We start from the raw sequence: 20,284 nt of genomic DNA, 5'->3' as shown, positions 1-20,284 counted from the left end.
TCGTGATATGTTTTCCATTATTTTGCGGAAATACTATGTATCTCCAATCAAATATCAGTACTGCAATATGAAATACCTATTAGTTTTTATGACTTATTATCATTGCAATATTTCTGCCTACCCTGTCCAAAAACTCTGTGCACGCCCCTGCATCCATATTCTTTATTTATTCCAATCATATCTATTCATTGTATAAGGTTTGAATAAGCAAGTTTTAATTTGTACGGCTGATGAAGTTTCAGCCATTGATAAAACTAATTAATTTTCATCATTGTGATTATAGATTGCGTACAAACCTCAATATTGTTTTTTTTTCGGTCGGTAAGCATTTTATTAGGTTTTGTGGTCAATAAATCAATCAAATACATACGTGTATACCCTTGTGTATACCACACCAATAGTTAATACCTACCACAACATGTTTTGATTGTCATAATATTATTTTGGCGCATCATTATGTATTCATGATGTAGGTATGTCACTTATGTGCGATCCTTATGTGATCTGACCATTTCGTTGTAACAGGAGTGCGTAGACTAACAATAAATTGTTTGTAGGTTATTTTGGAATAACAACAGAGTTTACTACGCACATGGACCCAATTATATTTGTCCATGCTACGCATTTGTTTATTTTTACGTTCTAAAATTAAACAAAATATACCTATCACTTGCCTATCACTGTGTTACTGTTATCTCTCTAATTACATCTACATATTTAGTAAACAGTAAACACGTTTTTACTTACAAATCTATGACTTTTCTTAAGTTTATTTATTTATTTCATAACAAGTAATTAACATGTTACCTAATTGTTGTGCATAATCTATAATAATATAGGTACTTAGTGAATATTGGCATTAGTAAAGCATACAAGATTTTATCTTAAACCTAACATAAATAATAAGAAACAGATCTTAAAAATAGTCACAATATGTTTTAATAATTCAAATAGGGCTTCAGTAATTTTTCAGTGTTTACATATGACTCATGCAAACTGTAGGATTCGCCATGATTCATCATTTGCTCACCTTTTCTTGCTTTCAAAAACAATACATGGTTTGGTCCTTGTCACACGGCCATTCGTTATCTCGTTTTCACATAGCGATAAAAGGTAATAGCTATCTATCTCTTTCTGATATAGAATGCGTCTGGGATTTTCGGTACAATTCTTGAAAATTGCTAACTTTTATTTGACAATGACTGTGAGATTTTTGTTTAAACTTATTAACACGATGTGGGTCGTTCTTGTAGATTTTAGTGGATTCCCTCCACGTGTCGCGATGAAACATTTTGATGATATTATGTCTTTGTTTACATATACATATTACTTTGCAATGCAATGTTTTTCGAAAGTTTATTCTTAGTATTTAGGTGAGAGTTGTACAATGTATAACTTGTAAATATAGTTTATCGGGTACGATACAGGTACGGGTATCTAGGTATAAATAACGAAATTTTCTTTTTTGTTGTTATTTTCTTATTTATTCCAAGTACCTTATAATATGTACACTTATACACTTTGAATATTTACTCATATTATAGGTCATAGGCTTCGATGATGAGAATTAAATTTAATTTGTATACGTAGTATATTATTATTAGTCTGTGATTTAATTAAACCTTAACATTACGATTTACGATGATGACCAGAATTCGTATTTTTAGAAAAAAATATATGGAATAAAACAACTCAATATATTACATATTTAAATGAGCGGAAACATAGCGAAAACAATTATCTTCATGCTATGCCGTCCTTCGGTTATTCAACAACACAATAACAACTTATAAACTAAACATAGTTAAAATGGCGCATTAAATTTTTTTTTCGCAAGTTTGAATCTGATTTACGACAACTGTGATACCTACTGATAATATTGCATTACGATAGTCACGTATTTGATAGCAAAATATAACATCCATTATCTTCGATAACATTCCAAAATATTGTACCGTAACTATACAGATAAGCCTATTAGCACAGTATATATCTGTGGCTATATGTATACATTTATTGTTCCCGTTGCTATGTATTTAAAGATAAATAAATCAATAATGATAATTGATAAGCAATTAGTGTGAATGGACTAAAAAGTAACGGACATTTTAAATTTTTTTAAACAGAGATAGACAAGCTAGATGATGGCCTTCATTTTTACTAAGATATCAAACTGAGTCAGATTGATATAAAAACTAAAAAGTGAATGAATACCTAATATCTGAACGCATAAAAAATAAACTGCTCTATAAAAAGGTAACGGGACTTCACTCTTATTTAGCATGGTATTAAAAACCCGCAGCTTTTAATATTTAAGTCATAAAGTTTTCCTTAACAACTACGCATGTTGTTTATTATGTCGTAGACGTAAATCTAGACAGGTGTCTGAGCGAGGGCTGCCACTTGCCATTCACTACGCAATAGCAACAATTATTTTTGCTATGTCTAAAAACTGATCTAAGTTCTAATCTTTGATGACAAAATAAGTTTTGAACGATTTTTATAAAAATACTAGCGGTCCGCCCCGGCTTCGCCCGTGGTACATATGAAAAATAGATGTTGGCCGATTCTCAGACTTACCCGATATGCACAGAAAATTTCATGAGAATCGGTCCACCCGTTTCGGAGGAGTATGCAGACTAACATTGTGACACGAGAATTTTATATATAAGATTATTTTCATGTAATTACTGTAAAATTTTGTAAAATAAAATTTATGAGTCGATATGACGTGTAAGTATAAGTATTTTGTTTTTTATAAACTAGGTATTGTAAATTTCACGACGCGGCCGCCCGCGGTGCTGTTTTATTATTTATCTATACTAATTACTAATATTATAAAGAGGAAAGGTTTGTAATTATGTATGTATGTATTTCATGTATGGTTTTCACGTATAAACTACTGGACCGATTTCAAAAATTCTTTCACCATTAGAAAGCTGCATCTTCAGTCTTCACTGAGCAACATAGGCTATATTGCATTTTCAAAAAAAATTAGAGATCCTTACCAAAAACGCAATAATGTAACCCAAGGTGTAAAAAAATCCATAATAAAAATTCTGTCATCGCGTGCGCTGCGGAATCTATTCCTTGAAGTACGAGGATGGTTCTTATGAAAAAAAAAAGACGGGTTGCACTCCGGGAGTGCCGGCAGAAGTGAAAACTTGATTATTAACGTTGAGCATGTTTGATATTTTGGAATGGTATGCGTCTTACGCTTTTTCGATCAGGTCACGTGTCCTGACGCGAGTTTAAGATTTTATACCCATTACAGAAAAAGTGCTCAACGCCGCTAAAGAAGTTTTCACTTCAAAAAACGTAAACATGTAGGTACCACGGGCGAAGCCGGGGCGGACCGCTAGTCATATATATTTCTCGTTACGGTCAGCCCTAGCCCCTAACCTCATTCGTCTTAGCCTTTAATTACAAAGAAAATGCGCACTCAATAGAAATCTTTATGAACACGTTGAGGAGAATTTTTTCACGTTTTATCCTCATAAAAACGTGTTCACTGTTGTCAAATGGGAAATATAAAGTCCCTCGTATTTTGGTCAAGTTTTATTCATTGTCATTTAATTTCCAACATTTTCTTAAGTTTCACCTATAAGCTTTTATTTTATCATTTTATTTATACAATACTAGCTTGCCCGCGGTTAAAATCTCTCTCTCTATCTCTTTATCTATTAAAAAAAACCCCATCAAAATCTGTTGCGTATTTTTTAATCTTAGCATACAGACACACAGATGGTGGAAAGCGACTTTGTTCTATGCTATGTAGTGATTAAAATCAATAAAAAAGAGCGTGTGTGCCGAGCACGCGTGTCAGAAGTGAAACTTCTTTGGCAATATTCAAAGATACCAAAATCATTACCTTACTCCATGACGTGACGGTATATCCATGACGAGACCTTTAAATTTATTTCTCAACGCGCCTAAAGAATTTTCACTTCAAAAATCTATTAGAAATTAGGGAAATAGGAGACAAGAGATATTACCTAGCGACAGCCTGTCCCCCGGGCCAGTAGAAGCCCCAGTAGGGGTCCGTGAAGGGCGACTGACCGACTGGCGCGGTCCACAGCGGGCACTCACGTGTGATCAGACGCAATGACAGCTCGGGCGTCAGGTGGCGTCGCGTCAGACGCGTGTGATGCAGGAAAAGTGAGGTGAACTGTTTTAGATTCATCTGAAATAAAAATGTAGATAAGTGTTGTACGATGGCACTATAATTTGTAAATAAAAGATGGTTAGTCGCTTATGTTTATGATAATTTAATATAATATAAGTATTGTGTCTAGAAGGCTAATGCAGAAGCAAATGCTATTAATACTGCTAAATTTGATAAATCTATTTTAAAGAATATCATTAAATATGTAGTTCTAGATTAAATAAATAATATTATCCTCATTTTTAACCACATTCAAGATATATAAAATTTCCTTCCTTGTCACAACAATAACAAAATGAATCCGTAGTATAGGTACATTTATTTCACTGTATACTTTATTTTGTATACTTTTTCGTCACGTGTCCAAGGAAATTTTAAAATTTCTCTTTTCTTTACAACTTCCGACAATATGCCTTGACTGTGATTTGACCAACTTAACGTGGCATATTATCACGTGTAACATTCTTTACACTTGATTTAACTATAGCTAGGTTAAGTGCATGTTACATATTTATTAATTTACCTGTTAATACTTAATTCGAATGACGTTAAACACTTAGAAGTACGAACATAAGTGTTTTGCATTTTAATGTTCCTTATCAAAGGCTCGAGGAAAATCTTTTAATATTCATTTGATTCCACGCAAAAACAGCAAATGTGACGTCAAGACGAGATACAATAATAATTTAGACATAACTGTTTTCAATATGTTTTCAAGTCGGTGGGAAGTTTCCTAAATTAATAAAAAATATAAGCTAAAGTAAACGAAATTGCGAGGATAAAATTTTCCACACAATTTAGTTTATAATTAAAAACTAAAAATATCATCATCCTTAATATGTTACAAAAGAAAAATTATAGATCTGTAGGTATGAATTTTGATACAATTATAAATTATAGTCTGGAAAGTATACAGACTTTTTATCAACATACCAAACTAGTGACGTATAGTGCCTAAAGCCTTAGTTACAAGAGAAAATAAAGAAATTTAATACATAAAAAATATTATCTCTATCGGACCAGTAATTCTTGGAACTGATAAGTAGTTATTGATAGAATGATAACTTCAGAATAAATAGAGATATATCACAAAATTTCAGGTATTGATACCATTAATGATTAAGTGCTTGAGGAATAAGACTTTATCAAACTATATCTGGATTGGAAAGTAACTACATAAAACTAGATGAGCGCGGAAAATTTAAATTTGCTTTAAAATAATATCTGTAAACCTCATATATAACAATATACCTAGGTATTTTTACAACTAAACCTCGCATTGGTGAAAGAAACTAGCTTATTCCAGAACCAAAATATACACGACGTGTGACAACTGATCAACCGATCTATTGACCGTATTCTCAAAAAACTGCACACATGTAATAGTCTACATGCGTTACTACGCCTATAAGGTCCACCTGTACAGGTACTCCTGTACAGGTGGACCTTATAGATATACCGTAGCATGTGTGGCCATGTTAAAAACCCATGGCTCATAGGCCTGGGTCCCTACAGTCAGATAAAATTACATAGAAACACTATCTCTATATTGTTGATACTTGGAACACGAATACATCATATATTTTACAAGTTACGCCCCGGTGTACCAGCCTCCGCCATCTCTCTCTTATCTTATTTATCATTTGTTTTTGCGCATCCATTTGGTACTCGAACTGCGTAATTTCTTATCATGATATTATCAAATGAATTTGAAACCCGATGCTGTTGTTTTCTGGGTATTTTGTTATAGCTTCTCTATTTGAGCTTTAATTTTTAGATAATAGAAAGAAGTTTATTGATGAATATAGTGCGTGTAACAATACAATATAAGAACTACAAGAACTTCATTTTTAAAAATCTCATGTAGATGACATGCTTGTCTTTTTATTTGCTTCCGTGCTAAAATTTTTATCACAAAAATATATTTCCTGCTTTACTTATTGTTACCTCCAAATTTATACAACCGAGATTCCCGATTAAATCAAATATTTAATAATGAAATACAAATACACAATTTTACTTCCTTTAAAATTCTGATTCTGATGGGTTCCAACTTCCAACTTCCAACCAATGATATTTTATGTATAGATACGTTATATACTCACAATATATCCAAAAAAAATGCTTCATATGCAGTGTCAGGCACACACAAATACAATTTTCATTTTACTTAATTTATTACATTGACAGACTGTATAAGAGAGATGGCTCTAATAAAATGATATAAACAAAAAAGACAAAGATAGTTTGTCACTTCCGCGCAGGTGTAAGCAAAAGTCATAAGAATTCACCAATTAAATATAAATAAACAAATAGTTGCCATGGTAATTGGCATAGATTAACGACACAGAAGGTTCAATGTTAAAGATGTTAGGTTTCCTGCACAAGTAAATAAATGTGACAAATTCATTTACTATTTTATGATTATTATGATGTCGTATTAAAATGAAAAAAAAAATAATAAACTTTTTTGGAGATATAACTGTATTAAGTATTTATTACTAGCTGTGGTGTTCGTTTTCGGTCATCATCATTTCACCCGATAATCACCCACTGCTGAGCATACTGCATATAGTCCTCCTTATGAACTCCATAAGGACCGATCTTACGCTATTCGTTTCAAGGCAGTTCCCGAAACCCGTACAAGGTCATCACTCCAACTTGTAGGATAATTATAATAATAGTGGTGCCTAGATGAAAAAAAAGGATGAAATAAAAGAAAGGATGAAGTATAAGCCTTTTTTATCTAAAACACAAATAAAATTTATGTTCAATAGCTATTTACAGAAAAGCAAATAGCATTTTTCGTCAGTAGCGATAATCTTTTCTTCAATGTAACTATACGTATATTCAACATCATTTTTGCAAACAAACATTTTTGCCATCACGATTTCATTGTATATAATAAATAGATATATTTGTTAATTATATGCACTGTGTGGATTTAAATATAAAATTAATCAAGTATTTACCCAAATTGAAATTAATAAAATAACCGTTCTATTTTCAATAATCGTATCTACATGATAATCTTTGAACACAGTGTACGCTAGCTTTGTCACACTAGTGATTGAAGCAATGTTTTATCCCTTTCATTATTTCAATACACGTGTCAAGCAAGTGTCATTAATAAAGAATTGTAAATTGTTATTTTTACTCTTAAACTGTAATAATTTAATATATTTTGCTGTGATATGATATTCCTTTATCTTTCTTTATTTTTTTGCACGAATACGTGCACTTTCTGAACACACAGGAAGGCATTTTCGACAACTTTAATGTACCTATCGGCACATGCGCTCACTGGGACCGGTGACAATCTGACTGATTGCATTGGTCCCAAATAGGACCAATTCACGGAATCAGTTTTGGTGCGTTGATGACGTATCTACCTCTTGTTTCTATATATAATATCATTGCTTCCAACTAGCAAAGGTATGTAATAAGACTTAATTACCTAACAACACATTATTCTATGCTAAAATCAGATTTGAACGCCAGTTCAACATAAATAAACGTTTATTTCAAGTTAACATCTAACTTCGAAGCACAGTTACCCATATCTATTTATAACTCATTATTTATTATCTGTGACGTATATGTCGTGGCCATATCGTAAATTTGCTCATTTCATGATATGACTGGCCATTTCACGAAATGGTCGCATTTCATGAAATGGCCAATTTAGTTTGGCCACATCATGATGTGGCTTGAGCAGATCAATGATAAGAAATCGTTTCACGATATGGCCAACTAAACGCGCGATTTTTTCATGAAATTATCAAAATTATTTGATCATATCGTAAAATAGTTACATTGATCATTGGTAGAGGCGCTGCAAGCTCTGTGTTTATGTGATAAGATGGCGGCCGCTGGTGAAAATTTAATTAGGGATTCGCAGTTAAAAACTTCATAATTCGTTTAATAACAATATGAAGAAAGTCATAGCAAAGAATTTACGACGGTTCGAGTACTATGGAAAATGTGGATATCTTATATGTATTGAAGAAAAAATGCGTCTTAAATAAAATAATTTAAGACGCATTTTTCTTTTAGGATATATATTTTTTTTTAAATTGTTTGTTTTTTAAAAAGCTATCCGCTTCTGGCACTCGCCGGCCGCTGCCGCGGCACGCTCGCTTTGCTCGCTCGGCTCGTGCGTTGTTTATCAAAGTCTAACCTAACCTAACCTAACTGTTTTTTATTGCAAAAACGATTCGCTTCTAGCATTCGCCGGCCGCTGCCGCGGCCGGCGGCACTAACTTAAATGACATTAAACAAGTTTTTAGAATACCTATTCTGAATTTTAATATTTTATGGACTCTTTATATTTTATACGATCTGGCCAAATGTGGATGGCCAAATCGTGAAACGTTGACGATTTAACGATCTGATCAAACTATGTTGGCCATTTCATGAAATGCGACCATTTCGTGAAATGATCGATCATATCATGAAATGAGCAAATCTACGATATGGCCACGACATATACACGATCAATGTACTCAATAATATACATTATCTGTATCTATTTTTACACCAAAATTTCCATATCGCAGATGTCAACACACGCCTATATAATTGACCAATCAGGACACAAGGCTATCTGACGTCACGTGACGCACGACGCGCGAAATTTTAATGAAGGAATTTTTTGCCGCTTTCCTGGTCTTATTTTATTGCTGGTTATACCAATGATATAAAAATTTTGTAAACAGATTAAAAATACTGAGTTTAACCCTTGTTTTGCCTCCTAAAATATTCGTTAATCTCTAAAAATATTATTGTTTTAGTTTCAAAATATACCTAGTTAATAAATTAATAATTTTCCATATAAAATATTATTGTTCCGAAGTGATTAGGTTTAAGGATGATAACGTGTACCTTGTTGTTTATTGTAATCTTATATATAAAAATGAATCGCAAAATGTGTTGGTAAGCACATAACTCGAGAACGGCTGAACCGATTTCGATAATTCTTTTTTTATTATATTCCTTGAAGTACGAGGATGGTTCTTATGTAGAGAAAACGTAATTATGTACCACGGGCGAAGCCGGGGCGGACCGCTATAAAAATAAAATATTGGTTTATACTTTATTTATAAAATTCTGTCAGTTACAGGCTTAGGTACCTACAGCACAGACTAGTAAATAATAATAATACATATACTACGTGGTTACAGGAATATATTTTGATAAATGTTTATGTATGTCCGAAGATTTAACATTTTCTATTGTATTCTATCCCAAATGTATTTCTAAGAAGTTTTTTGAAATGTATCTATCTATGTCAAGTACGAGACGTAAAATTCTACAGAAATAAACATTTATTGGAAGTTAGCCCACATTTGAAGAGGAAAAGAGAATCCCGGAATTTTAACAAAAAATAAATACATTGAGAACAATCTACAAGTTTCCTCGATTATTTATAAATATTATTTAATTGTATTCTCTTCTAATGAATTTGGTCGTCGCTAAAAATCACACACACATTTGATTTACTCAAGAACGGTATTTACTAGTAAACTGTAAAATACGCTATCTTTAGTTTTTTTTTCGCAACCGTTTGCACTTAGTATATTTATAAATAGATTTTCGAAGCAGTCAGTATAATTTCTCAGAAAACCAAACCATAAAACTGGATTGATAACTTCCGTGAAATACAAATTTATAATAATCAAATTATCACACAGTTTTGTGATAAAAATAGCACGTTAATTATTAAAATTCGCACATATACAAAGGCAGTGAATAAGACTTGACGTAGATACTGCTAAATTGGAGTAGGTAAGCAGGTAAGTAACCGGTCTGGCCACAGACATGTATCAAGGTAGACTAAGCGAGTGTATGTACTTTCCGTGTCCAAACTAAGTTTATGAAACTTACTTGACGCTGGCCTACACTCAGTCCGCGCTTGCAGTTCGCCAAGGAAAGACGTGAAGCTGAATAAAGTAAAATGCCGAATTGCGCCGTTATAAACTGTAGAAACTCCACAGCTGTGAGTGGCCGAGTTAGCAGAGATGTTTTCTTCCACCGGTAAGTAATTTTCTAATCAGAATATGCACTATTTATTTTAAAATCAAATAAAGAATATCTGTGGAAAACGATCGTGACAAACACGGATACCAAATCATACGAAATGATTCGGAATACATTGCGGCTTTTACTTGGCACGGTAAAGATCGCGTCGTATGATAACAAGCAATGAATAGCGTCTTCTCATTTTTCTGTTCTCATTTTTCTGTCCAATTTTGTGGTTAGTGATGTTCATTTGATGCAACAGTTCTCGATTCTAATCGATTTTATAATCGAACAGAAAAATGATAATTTGAAGGAGCAATTTTTCAGAAAAAAAGGCATAGATTTTTTTTGTCATTTAATACGACTTGACCTAAAACTTTTAAGTATTTTAATACAAAGGTACTAAAAATAAATATTATGACATGGACGCCATTAGTTAAAGTGTCATCTTGGGAGTTTTTTAAGAAAACTCCTTATTGCTTAGACTATGTTTGTTTTTTCAGTTTTCCAAGTAACCCGAACATAAAAGGAAAATGGATCGATGCAACGGGACATAAAGATTGAGTGATTGACAGTTTCATTACTTTCTTTCGATGGCCTCTCTAGTACGTAGTACATGGTAACTCAATGGGCATATGTAAGAAAAAGCTAAAACACATTAGTTTACTTGTTAGAATATTAAAAGGTTTATAACTTTATTTTATCATCCCTCTGTCTATGGTAATTATCATTTTTCTGTCTTGAATCGATTTAGTAATCGATTACGATTCATTTATTTGACTACCTCTTAGACATAGATCTAGTTTGATCTGATTTCTTTCGATTTACTTCGATGGGATAGGACGATACTAGAATCGCCGCGCGAGTGGCGGCCGGGGCCTAATCGATTTAGCGTAAAATGAAATTAACATCACTAAAAACTTAAAAAGCGCTCGTGACGTCATAACGCGTCAAGGTCAGTACAAAAAATATGACACGCTTGGTTTTCATACAGATCGCGGTACTTGCGTTGTCTACTTAAATATACATGTCTGTGGGTCTGGCCAACGTTGCGTTGACACGAAATAAAATGACCCAATTTTTACAAAGAACACACATTTATTCTCTTTGTTAGTTTGTTACAAGTGTATAAAGGTTTACAGTAAAGCTCGTAAAAAATAACAATAATTTTGCTTTTTATAAACACACGTTTTACTTTTACTCCCATGAACATCATATATTTTCTTTCCGTTGGTAGACTTTATTAGCAAGGCCGCTACTTGCACAAACGTTGCCTTTCTGTTACAATAAATTAAAAACTAAAAAGTATTGTAAATAAACTAGCTTACCGCCCGCGGCTTCGCCCGCTTTGTCTAAAACCTAATACATTATATACTAAAACCTTCCTCTTGAATCACTCTATCTATTAAAAAAAAAACCGCATCAAAATCCGTTGCGTAGTTTTAAAGATTTAAGCATACAAAGGGACATAGGGACAGAGAAAGCGACTTTGTTTTATACTATGTAGTGATCACATGAGTAGAAAGTCTACTCATCGTCTTTCTACTCATGTGGTAGTGATAATGCTGATGAACATGCAGTGGGTATTTAGAGGTCGATGGAAAGGTCATTTAACTGAATTTGTATTTAGATATCAAAACTCGTATATCTAGGTACATCCCTTTTGTTTTTGTATAATTAAATGGCTTGCTTACATTGCTATAAAAATATTTTTAAACTATTAGTTTATTATTATAACTAACTATTACACTTATGCATTCCACTGAAGTCTGGACAATATTTAATGCGTATAAAACCTAAGTTCTTGAAAGCAGGAATTGATCTATTAGAAATACTTCCTTGTTCGTTTTATACACAGAGAGAGGCTAATTTATCCTTGTGCTGTTGGGAAAATTGCTCTTTATTTATTTGACCCCAAGTACAGATAATATAATAAGTACTAGATAATATAATAGTAACAAATAACAATTAAACGAATATACTTAATCTTCTTATATATAAAAATGAATCGCAAAATGTGTTGGTAAGCGCATAACTCGAGAACGGCTGAACCGATTTCGATAATTCTTTTTTTATTATATTCCTTGAAGTACGAGGATGGTTCTTATGTAGAGAAAACGTAAACATGTACCACGGGCGAAGCCGGGGCGGACCGCTAGTATTTATTAAAAACAACACGTGACGCTAGAAAGAGTTTTGATTGTCATTTCAGTGTTCGATTCGTTCAGTTTTAAATACCTACAATTGAAATTCAAAAAAATTCATGGTTTTTGCTCAAACAAAAAACCACCGTTATTCCAATTCTATAACGGAAATTATCTACTAAATACTATTATTCAGTCGTATATTTTACAATCCTACCTGAGTTTACTCACATAATACTTAAATTAGTATTCAAGACCAATGTTAGTGCCGAAATGATTCTGCGAATCGAGGTCAGAGACGCGCTATCTCACACGTAGGAGATTATTTGGTGATAAGGAAAAATTGTGATGTTAAAAAAATATGCACAAATGATAAAAATATGCACTATGCATCATTATCTAGAAGTCCTGTTTTATTATCTTTATTGATTGATGTAGATTTCCTTTAGATTTCCAAGAAATTGTTTGTTTTTGTACATATTATGTAGGTACTTGGTTGGTTGGAACTTTCCTCAATTGAAACATCAAGCTACTATTATATTAAATATGTATTATAAATAGATTTCCATAAAATTTAACACAGGAAATTTAACTGTTCCAAGATGGTTCCAAGTGATTTCGCACATTTTCATTGCGCGCAATTTTAAACACTTTTTTAATCTTTGACAGGTGCAGCACAGACTACACTCGGACCACAGATACGCAATATTCAGATCCTGTTCTCATTTCTCTTTCATTGACGTACAAGGCCGTACGTACTACGTACGTCATTAGTTTTGCAAGTAATACCTAGTAAACTGTATTTTAGATTTCGTTTATCGAATTGGGGTTTTTGGATTATCTATTACTGAAAAGTGAAAACTGATTTTTACATAATTATGAACTTCGTTGCGAATGGGGACTTTTAATTCTGTTATAGCCATAGGTAGTTAGTTACCGAAGAAATATGTATTTTTTCTGAGTGACGTTGGTTGATATTTTTATTCTGTGTCAACTCATGCGGAACCAGGGCAAGCAGTTAGTTAAATATATGCAATCAAGCTTAAATTACTGTCTAAAAATGCGGCTATCATGCGGATGTAATAATTTAACATATTGCGCTTTCAATTTCGTTAACTATGAATGGAATAAATATCTATCGTAAATAACACCCTTTTTTTTTTTTTTTTTTTTTTAAGTGGGGAAATCTTGCATAGATACCCACGGCCTCCGGGGAAGGGGCCGTGGGTTATGTCGGATTCCTACCGACCAAAACCCCACTGTGTTCCGTCAAGCCGCATGAACGACGGGGCCACGGGTATATCGTAAATAACACCCTGCCAATAGTATATACTATATACGAATAATAATCATAAAAAAAATCTAATTAAAGAAACAAAAACTATTTTTGTTCTTTGGGTTTATCTGCATAAGTGAGTTCGGAGAAAATAAATAGTTATAAAGGTTGGTAAAAAACTGGCCTTCGAACATTGAGTTAATAATATTATGTACTACGTAGTAAATGTATCTCAATGCCTTCGAAACGGTTTACTACGAGTTTGCACTTTGCACATATTGAAACTGTACCATTTGTTGTAAATAAATTCTTATTCAAGAAAAAATGTTGTACCTATTTATATTGTTCAAACTATATACAGGATGTTTTCTTATCCCATCATAAAGTGGGAAGATACAACTGATAGTCCTGTTTTTTATCGGGATTCCCCGTTCGGATGCGGCATGGGGATTTTCCCGGACCATATCGTTGTCAACAGTATGTGGTTGAAATATTAATTTATTTATACATATATATTATCCTGATGCGATAGTTTGTTTTCGTCGGTATTGTTTTGATCAATCGTGCAAAGAATAATGAATTTAATTCATCATTTTGTTTGTAGATAATATTTGATGAATAATATTAACACACTGTCCGCAAAAGTATTATTTGTGCGTTAGTTTCTTTAATTTTTTTTTCACTATTACCATGGACTAATATATATTAGTCTATGCTATTACCAAACTCAGTCGACTTCTCAATCCTTGATTTTCAGAACAGAGAGTATTTTTTCTTATTTTTAAAACTTGATGATAATGTGAAATTATTCTATTTTATGAGAGATGATATCAATCTGAAGATTCTTGAATATTTTGTTTAGAAGTCCGACTTTATCACAGCTTTAAAGCATTTCTAGACATTTTTTTTACATAAAGTTCTGAACGAATTCACATGGTGTGGTATAAACCGATTAAAGATTAAACCGAATACTGCGAAGTGGTATTTATGACTTGTTAGACATCTAGGGCTTCTTGAGCTTTAGCGCGAAAACTGATTATAAGTACCTACCTACTTAATTGCACGGTTTCCAATGAACTTGCTGTATCGTTTCACATTAACTAGCTGCTTCACGTGGTATTCCATGTGTATTTTTTTGTAATAAACTAGCTGCGATTCGCGGCTCTGCTCCTGTTGGCCTTAGCGTAATTATATAAGTAATAAGCCTATGTAGCCTTTCTCGATAAATGGGCTAACACCGAAATAATTTTTCAAATCGGACCAGCAGTTCCTGAGATTAGCGCGTTCAAACAAACAAACTCTTCAGCTTTATAATATTATGAGTATAGATGACTATAGTAGGTATTATCTGTGATAGTAATAAGCTATGTCCTTCAGGTTTCAAAGCTTGATTTTTTTATCATCATAATACATCAAAAATATTAATCTACAAAATTTGTAAGATTTTGACATATAAAATGTACTTTGTACTCTAAAAATCATAACCAATTGTGCCAATATTGTGCAAGAATACTCGAACTAACGGTAGGTATTTTGAATTTATTGCTAAAGCAATGTAGTTTTTATTTTAATGGAAACTAAAATTAAAATGGCATGTGATCTACTGATTAGTGATGCTAACAATAGATATTTAATATATTATAATCACTTTATTGTAATCTAAAATAAATCATTCTTAGAATCGCTTATTTGATAATGCAAGCACATGTAGATTTATGCCATGATAGTGTTTATCTAAAAATATTTTTAAAAAGATAACAAACGATATTTTTATTAAGATTTAACAAACGTAATATTGTTTATAATGTGATAATTATAATATGAGTTAAACAGACCGCTAAAATTATACACACCTAAAAACGACGCAATACCCTAATACATATTATTATATCTGGGGGCACGGCAGTGCCCCCGCCAAGTCGAGCAAAAAAAAAGCGGCACGGCCGTACCATCCTTTTCTCGAAGCAATTCGGGCCTTTTTCGACCCCCTATAATTCGGTTGTGGATAAAGCAAGAAACCTGAATCTTCAGTAACTAATCCGGCATTGTATAAACACGGAATATTTAAAATTTCAGTCAATTTGAACCAGTAGTTTAAGAATGACAACTTGTTAAAGTTTCTAAATTTTGTCACTCACTGACTCACCGACCATCAAAAGTCCAAGGCACTTCTAGCAGACTTAGAAGCTTCATATTTGGAATACATATAGAGTTTAGTGTCTTAGGGCGCGTTCCCACTATGTCGTAACGACTAATTTATCGTTCGACGACTGTCGTCTCTACCTGTTCCCATTATAACGATTGTTTGTCGTCAACATTTTTTATCGTTTAGCGACTGTCGTATCTAGCTGTTCCCATTGGATCGCGACGACATTTTATCGTTTCCTGGCAGTCGCTTTGTCGTTTACACATCATCAGCAAGTTACAAATCTAGTCGCCTCTGCCTTCGCTTGGTGATTACTAGTGCGTTTACTCTCCTGAATTCAATGGACGTCATAGAGTTGCCGTCCACGATTTTTTTATCGTTTTACGACTGTCGTGCTTGACGTTCCCACTGTCCCGACAAAGTGTCGTCACTGCAAAAACTGTCGTAGACGACAGTAAATTGTATCGTTCTAAATGTGAACACCTCCATTTAAACATATAAGCCACGACACTTAAAACTACACGATTATCTGTCGTCACGACACGGTGGGAACGCGCCCTTAATCATGGGAAAACTTAAATATTTTGTAATTTCGGTCCAGTTTTCCAAATACACCAACTGCATCAATAACTTTGTAATCCCATATAAATATATGGGATTACAAAGTTATTTATGCAGTTGGTGGTTGGTGGTGGTATCAAAAAGAAAGGCTCTACAAAAAGAAGTGAGATCCCATCAAAAACATCCTGTAAAAAACCCAAGTCTCGCAGCTCAGTCTTTCTACCGTCAAAAGTTGTGAGATCCATGTAATACCAAGTCGGTTAATCTATTTAGTGTCTACTTGAAGGACCTTCTGTCTTAAGTTATTACATAAGTTATTATCATGCCCATATTAAAAATATTTAACATTTTAAACAAATAGATCGACTTGGACATCGCATGAAAACAAAATGAATATTACAATATTATATTAGATTCTTTAGTCTCTCGCGCCTCACGCGATTGAAACTCTCGTTCCTGTTGGTCGCTGGCCCGTCGTGCTGTGTAGTGTGATACATACTAATAATCAAATCAAGCGATGTCCAAGTCGATCTATTTGTTTAAAACGTTAAATATTTTTAATATTGGCATGATAATAACTTAATGTAATAACTTAAGACAGAAGGTCCTTCAAGTAGACACTAAATAGATTAACCGACTTGGTATTACATGGATCTCACAACTTTTGACGGTAGAAAGACTGAGCTGCGAGACTTGGGTTTTTTACAGGATGTTTTTGATGGGATGTATATGACATGAATCGAGATGGAATAAATTCTAACACAAATATAAAAATAAACATTGACATTATTTTAATTTGCGTCAATTCAACCTACTTCCCGAAATAAGATGGAGGATTATATTTTTGTCTTATTTATTTTGGTATTGAGAACAGATTGGAGACGTATTTACCAGATTTTATACCGTACTAGCTTTCCGCCCGCGGCTTTGCCCGCTGTGTCTAACCTAATAAATTGTGCATACGTATTACAGACCTTCCTCTTCAACCACTCTATCTATTAAAAAAACTGCATCAAAAGCCGTTGCGTAGTTAAGCATAGAGACATAGGGACAGAAAAGCGACTCTGTTTACTATGTAGTGATTTTTACTCTGTATTATATTATCTGTATTACCGTTTAGCAGCAATGCTTATTTAAATAAAAATTGCATCACACGCCACGTTAAAATCTCCACATGTCACAACTCAAATGATGAGTAAATTGAAATTATTACGCAAGAAACACGTGGCAACTGGTGTATATTTTTTTAGATAATACATACATATAAACACAGATATAGTTAATAACCACTTTAAGATAATGCAGTAGAAGTGACTCAATAAAGTTTATGATAGCGTAATATTTTTTTTATTCAGTTACCTATGTATTAATTTTACAACAATTATTAAATAGTTTAAATAACTATAATACCACAATATTGATTTATTTGTCGATATTGTGGTAATAATAAATCAATATATGTATGACTAATAAGGTCATTTACCTTAAATTATAAATACATTACCTCAAATCTTAATAAACTAATGTCAGGAGTACAGATGGTTCATTCATTATTTATAAAATGCTGTTATTGCGTAATGCTAAAGAAAAAAGCTTTTTAAATCTTAATATATATAAATCTCGTGTCACAAAATCACAATGTTTGTCCCATGTTTGTCCTCAATCGACTCCTAAACCACTTTAACCGATTATAATAAAATTCGCACACCATGTGCAGTTCGATCCAACTTGAGAGATAGGATAGGTTTTATCCCGGAAATCCCACGGGAAAGGGAACTATATGCGGGGTTTTCTCTGAAAACGCGGGCGAAGCCGCGGGCGGAAAGCTAGTAACAAATAAAGATTTATTTTATAGCATCAAACATTATATTATAATATTTAATTAGTATAACCTTATCAGTTAGCGGTAAAAAATTACGGCTTTTATACAGTTCAGCCACAGATCACAGAAACTAAAGGTCTCTATGAGTTCAGCTGTTTTGAGCTTTTGAGTGACAAACATAATATTACATCCATCCACACGATCTTTCACGTCTACAATATTATCATAAGTATACATAGTATTTTGTTTTGTAATACAAAACAGTATTGCGCAAGGTAAATCGTTGATAACAAATAAAATATATATTATGTACTTACTTATTATCACGATGACTCATTAGAAAATAGTATACATATACATAATATACATTCCTTAGGTTTTTAGAACAAAATGCAAATAACTATGACTGTTTAATTTTGTTTATTTACGATCAATTAAGATATTATGTAATTGATTATTTTTAATGATATAAATAATTTTATAGACAGATATTGTAATACTTGTATACGTAGTATATTATTATTAGTCTGTGGTAATACTGTGCCGACAGTGAAGATGAGACGTTCTGAAATGGTTTTGTCTAGCAGGAAAAGTGTTAAAAAATTATTTTCAATGTTTTTTAATTTTATGATATATCTTTACTTATATACTTATAATACATATTATAAAGCTGAAGAGTTTGTTGGTTTGAACGCGCTAATCTCGGGAACTACTGGTCCGATTTGAAAAATTCTTTCGATGTTATATTATGTCCATTTATCAAGGAAGGTAGGTATTTTTTATACTTCTTTAATCTTTTAATAGATTTCACCAGTTCCTGGACCGATTTTGAAAAGATTATCTATGATATTATCTTTGCATACGATAACATTATATTTGTTTTAAATACTAAGAATGTTTATAAATAAAACAAAAGTTCTTTTTACTCTATATCCGTTAACCTGTATGAATCATTTGCAATTTTATCAGAATATCAGACATCGTATCGATGTTTGTTTGATTTGTGAACGCACTTTAATTACATATGTTGTATTGTTTACAATAATTTGTTTTCGTATGTCACAAATTACAAACAGATGCACAGATGCAGAATTATAACACAATATACAGATACATACAGTAAGGAAACTTCATACAAAATGTTCGAAATGGCTCCCCCCCCATCAAGCGTGTTTACGAGGGTATTGAGGGGGATCGATAGTAGCGGGTGACACATCCACAGATTTTGAATATAGTATGGAAAAAAGTTTAAAGTGATGTCAATTCACATTAAATAAATATCGATTGTTTCAGTTTGTAGCCCTTTCAATAAATATATTTGTAAATACCATATCTGACTACAAGTTAGAGGTCCGCGCCGCAGTCCAAAAGCCCAGCGGCGGCGCGCCGGGTGCGGCACCCGGCGCGGCGCGGCGTCGCCGGCGTGGGCTAGTTATTTTTAAAGTTATTTCACCACCGCCCATAAACACCTGTAACACTTCTAGTGTTACACTTTGCCGGCCTTTTATGGACAAATAAGCTCTTTTCTTGAAGGCCCCAATGTCGTAGTTGTTCGGGATCACCGCAGGTGGCAAATCGTTCCACAGTTTCACCGTACGCGGAAGGAAGTTGCGGGTGAAGCGGACAGTGGTGGAGCGCCAACCATCCAGATGGTGCGGATGGAACTGGTTTTTACGGCGTGTGGTCCGGTGGTGGAACTGTGCGGCTGGTAAAAGGTGGAACAATTCCTCAGAGCACTCCCCGTAGTAGATTCTGTACAGTATACAGAGAGCCGCAACGTTTCTTCGCACTGACAGTGGATCGAGCCTATCGGAAAGCCTACGGTCATCGACAATTCGAGCTGCTCGACGTTGGATGCGGTCAAGAGGAAGGAGTTGATACTGTGGGGCTCCGGCCCAGAGATGAGAACAGTATTCCATATGCGGTCGCACCTGAGCCTTGTACAGCTGAAGTCGGTGGGCCCGCTTGAAGTACTGTCTCGATCTACTGAGCACACCAAGTTTTTTCGAGGCTAATTTAGCCTTCGCTTCCAAATGACTGCGGCATTGAACGTCACTCGAGATTTCAACTCCGAGGATTCCGATTTTCGGCGATATACTAAGGGGAGTACTCTTAAACCGAGGTTCTACGACAAATGGGGTCTTTTTAG

General features: G+C 33.5%; 2 protein-coding genes across 4 annotated transcripts in view; one reads left to right on the top strand and one right to left on the bottom strand.

Moving 5' to 3' along the window:
- The window catches only part of LOC149478225 (phytanoyl-CoA dioxygenase, peroxisomal-like), a 147,095-nt gene extending 143,229 nt beyond the window's left edge, over positions 1–3,866 (top strand). Inside the window, exon 9 of the mRNA XM_089709556.1 lies at positions 3,800–3,866. The gene's annotated coding sequence lies outside the window, so the exon portion shown is untranslated. The remainder of the gene's footprint in view (positions 1–3,799) is intronic.
- LOC149478223 (electron transfer flavoprotein beta subunit lysine methyltransferase-like) overlaps positions 1–20,284 on the bottom strand; it is a 46,559-nt gene that overhangs the window by 10,356 nt on the left and 15,919 nt on the right. For 2 of the 3 annotated variants that reach the window (XM_089709564.1, XM_089709563.1), the window contains exon 2: positions 3,996–4,183. In XM_089709564.1, the coding sequence (XP_089565690.1) occupies positions 3,996–4,183 (188 nt within the window). Of the gene's footprint in view, positions 1–3,995; positions 4,184–4,499; positions 4,580–20,284 lie in introns of those variants that run through there. The other variant, XM_089709565.1, reaches the window with a different exon arrangement.

The sequence above is a fragment of the Colias philodice genome, chromosome 22 (genome assembly GCF_061535455.1).
Source record: "Colias philodice isolate Cphi_HAF_F1 chromosome 22, ilColPhil1 Martin Lab GWU primary, whole genome shotgun sequence".
NCBI classification, from domain to species: Eukaryota; Metazoa; Arthropoda; class Insecta; order Lepidoptera; family Pieridae; genus Colias; species Colias philodice.
This window is presented reverse-complemented; position numbering and strand designations above follow the sequence as displayed.